Here is a 3049-nt window from a genome sequence, read left to right on the forward strand (position 1 = left end):
TTTCGTGCACCGAAAGAATTTTCTAAACGTGTGTTTACTGTCCTTGTTCAAGCCACCACCGGCTGGGGCGCCACCGGCGCCGCGCCACCGCCAGTGCCCTCGCCGAGCGGCCTCCCGCGTGCTCGCAGCGTCGCGTACTCGCCCGAGTCGGAGTAGCGCTGCAGCTCGCGCACGCGGTAGATTGGCAACGGGTGCGTCGCCTCGCGCTGCTGCGACTGCCGCACGAGCCGCCCGAGCCGCGAGCCGTCGGCAACCTCGTCGTACTGCGCAGCCTGCGCGGGGCAGGAGGCCAGGAGCATCGGGGTCCACGTGGGCCCAACATACCACCCGCCCTTTTTGGGCTGTATTTCTCGGGGTGCATTTGGGAGGGGGGGGTTACCCCCCCCCCCCCCCCCTCCCCCGCCTGCTCCACAAAGGCCTCGACGTCCATCGACTTGCCGTACGCCTTTGAGCCGCCGCAGAGCTTCATCGTGACCGCCTGGACGGCGCGCACGTCGCCGACCGCGAGCAGGGCGGCGCGGTCGCAGGACAGCTCCTGTCCAGGGTGCGGCGAGGGGGGGGGGGGGGGGGGCTGGGGGAGCAAGGCCAAAGCCGCGTCGCTCTCTCTGCCGCCACACCGCAGTCTCGCCCAACACACAAACCAGTCGCGGTCGCGCACACAAGAGCCGTGGCGGTGGCGCTCTCTGCCGTCTCACCAGCCAGAGTGTCGCCGCCACCAGCAGCGCACCGCAGCAAACTAGTGCAAGGGTAAGGGTGTGGGCTACCCCCGAAACGCCACGTCCAGAGACAGGCAGGCGCCGGGCGGCGTGCGGCAGTGCAGGAGCAGCGCACCGCCGCGCGTTGCCAGCGCAGCAGCCGCGTCTGCAGCGCCGCGTCGGCGACGGGAGAGACGCTCGCGAGTGGGCTGAGCACCTGCGGCGAGCGGGCGGGTGAGGGTTGGGGCTGGCGGTGGTGACGGCAGCGGTGGTGCTAGTGGTGCTGGTGCAGCGGCGGTGGCGGGCACTGGAGGCGGCGGTGCGAAAGCCGCGTTGGTGGCGGTGCTAGCAGGCGGTGTTGGTGTGATGTCGGTTGGGTGCCGCACCAAGTTGGCCATCGCGATGGCGAGGGAGTGCTCGCACTTGAGGTGGCCGAGCTCGTGGGCGATGACGGCCTGCACCTGTCGGGAGGAGTCGGCGGCGGCGGTGCGGTGAGCAGGGCAGCGGCAAGGGCGGCGCGATGGCAGCCGTCTTCCACATCCGTGCAGACAGGAGCCGGACGGCATTCCAAGCGCACGAGGCCTACTGGCGGTGGGTCGGAGGGGGAGGGGGAGGGTGCACCTCGGTCGGCGAGAGGAGGTCGAGGAGGCTGGTCGTGACGACGACGAACGGGCGGCGGCCCTGCGGCGTCCGACGTGCGGGACGCGGTCAGGGGTGTGTGAGAGAGGCTTCTGACTGCCGTCGCTGACTGTCCGGACTGGGGGTTGTGTTTTTGTGAGAGAGGAATTTGTGGGCCAGGCAGCAGGCCATCTCTCGAGGGAATGCCGTCCCTTTTCTCGGCTGTTTCTCTCGCCTGCACGGCGACGGTGTACGCGTTTGGGTACGGCGACTGCCGGATGTACAGGTCGGGCGCCGTCTCGATGGAGAGGAGCTTGCACGAGCGGAGGAGGGCCTGGAGGCGCGGGCGGGGTCGAGGGGAGGCGGAGGCTCGAGGTGCAAGGGTCGGGAGATGAAACGAGAGCCTATGAGACTTGCATTGCGGCACCTGATGCAGCTCTGGTAGCTGGCGAGGGCCAACTAGCACGCCGCTCGCGATGTTGTCCATGAAGAGTGCGTCCTCGACTAGGGCCGAGAAGGCCCCACGCAGCGCCAGCTCGACGGGTGCGAAGAAGGTCTTGAGCAGCTGGCTCGCACGCTTGTCCTCTGGGTGCTGGAAGTCCGATGCGGAGAGACCGGGAATGAGAGTTGGCTCAGGCGCAGCGACCGACCGCATGGAGATGAATTGGGAGACTCGGGGTGCGATCGGAATATTAGGGCGCGACGGGACCAGCGTCGCGAGCAGCGGCAAGAGGGATGCAGCGGTCGCCGTCATCGGCTTGACCTTTTTCGCGGCGCAACCAAGAATTTTACGTCAACTGCCCGCAAAGAAGAATTTAGCACTTCCCCTCACACTTGATCTTTCGTGGCCGTCCTCCCATCCCTCCCTTGGGATTCCGTTATTGTTCCTTTTCTTTCTTTTGATCTTTCGGTCTGACTTCACTTTGGTCCAAGGGGACCAAAAAATAAAAGAAAAATCCGGCGCGGCTCTCAAGCATGGAGGCGCCCCCACTGGCGCCATCTCCGCCCTCGCCGCCCTCGCCTCCGGGTCAGGCTGCCGCGCAGGGTGCGGCGCCTGCGGTCGGCGACGTGTACATCGGCACACCCCGACTCCTTTCGCACGCTCGAGGCGATCCGTCGAAAGGCGACTTCGACCTGGCCGTCGTGCGTCGACTTGGCGTCCCCCACCTGGACGAAGCTGGCAGCTGCTTTATCGCCGTGTACCAACGCGACGACGGAATCATCCGCGAGAAGCGATGGGGGCCGAACGACAGCTACCGAAAGACGATGACGCGAGTGGGGCGGGTCAATCTGTCGACCGGCAGCGTTGAGGCCTTCGACCCGCCGAACTTTGAAGGCGAGGCCGTCTTCACCGAGTGCGACTTGAAACGGCTCCTAGCCGAAGGCCAGAGCAAGCGCAAGCGCAAGGCCAGGCCGCCGCCAGCAGAGCCCACCATGCCAAACCCCGCGCGCCGCCAACGGGGCTGGATGCGCCCCGTCACCGGCCCTGGCAGCGGGACGGGCGGGCCCGAGAACGCGATTGAGCTGTCTGACGACGATGATCCGAGTCCGCAGCGCGTGAGAGGGGTGGCGGCAGCGGCGGCGGCAGCGGCACCAGCGGCGGCACCAGCGGCACCAGCGGCAGCGGCGGCAGCGGCGGCAGCGGCACCAGCGGCGGCACCAGCGGCACCAGCGGCACCAGCGGCACCAGCGGCACCAGCGGCAGCGGCGGCAGCGGCGGCAGCGGCGGCAGCGGC

General features: G+C 68.0%; 1 protein-coding gene across 1 annotated transcript; it reads right to left on the bottom strand.

Moving 5' to 3' along the window:
• Positions 1-2069, bottom strand: EMIHUDRAFT_419306 (hypothetical protein; the record flags this gene model as incomplete). The annotated part of the gene is made up of 7 exons (XM_005771630.1): positions 1-272; positions 404-535; positions 832-912; positions 1082-1156; positions 1317-1376; positions 1549-1647; positions 1741-2069. Coding segments are annotated over 7 exons (1001 nt in total), but the record flags the coding sequence as incomplete, so codon positions are not given.
• Positions 2070-3049: the final 980 nt, after the last annotated feature.

Source organism: Emiliania huxleyi (assembly GCF_000372725.1).
Source record: "Emiliania huxleyi CCMP1516 unplaced genomic scaffold EMIHUscaffold_377, whole genome shotgun sequence".
In the NCBI taxonomy this organism is placed as follows: Eukaryota; Haptophyta; order Isochrysidales; family Noelaerhabdaceae; genus Emiliania; species Emiliania huxleyi.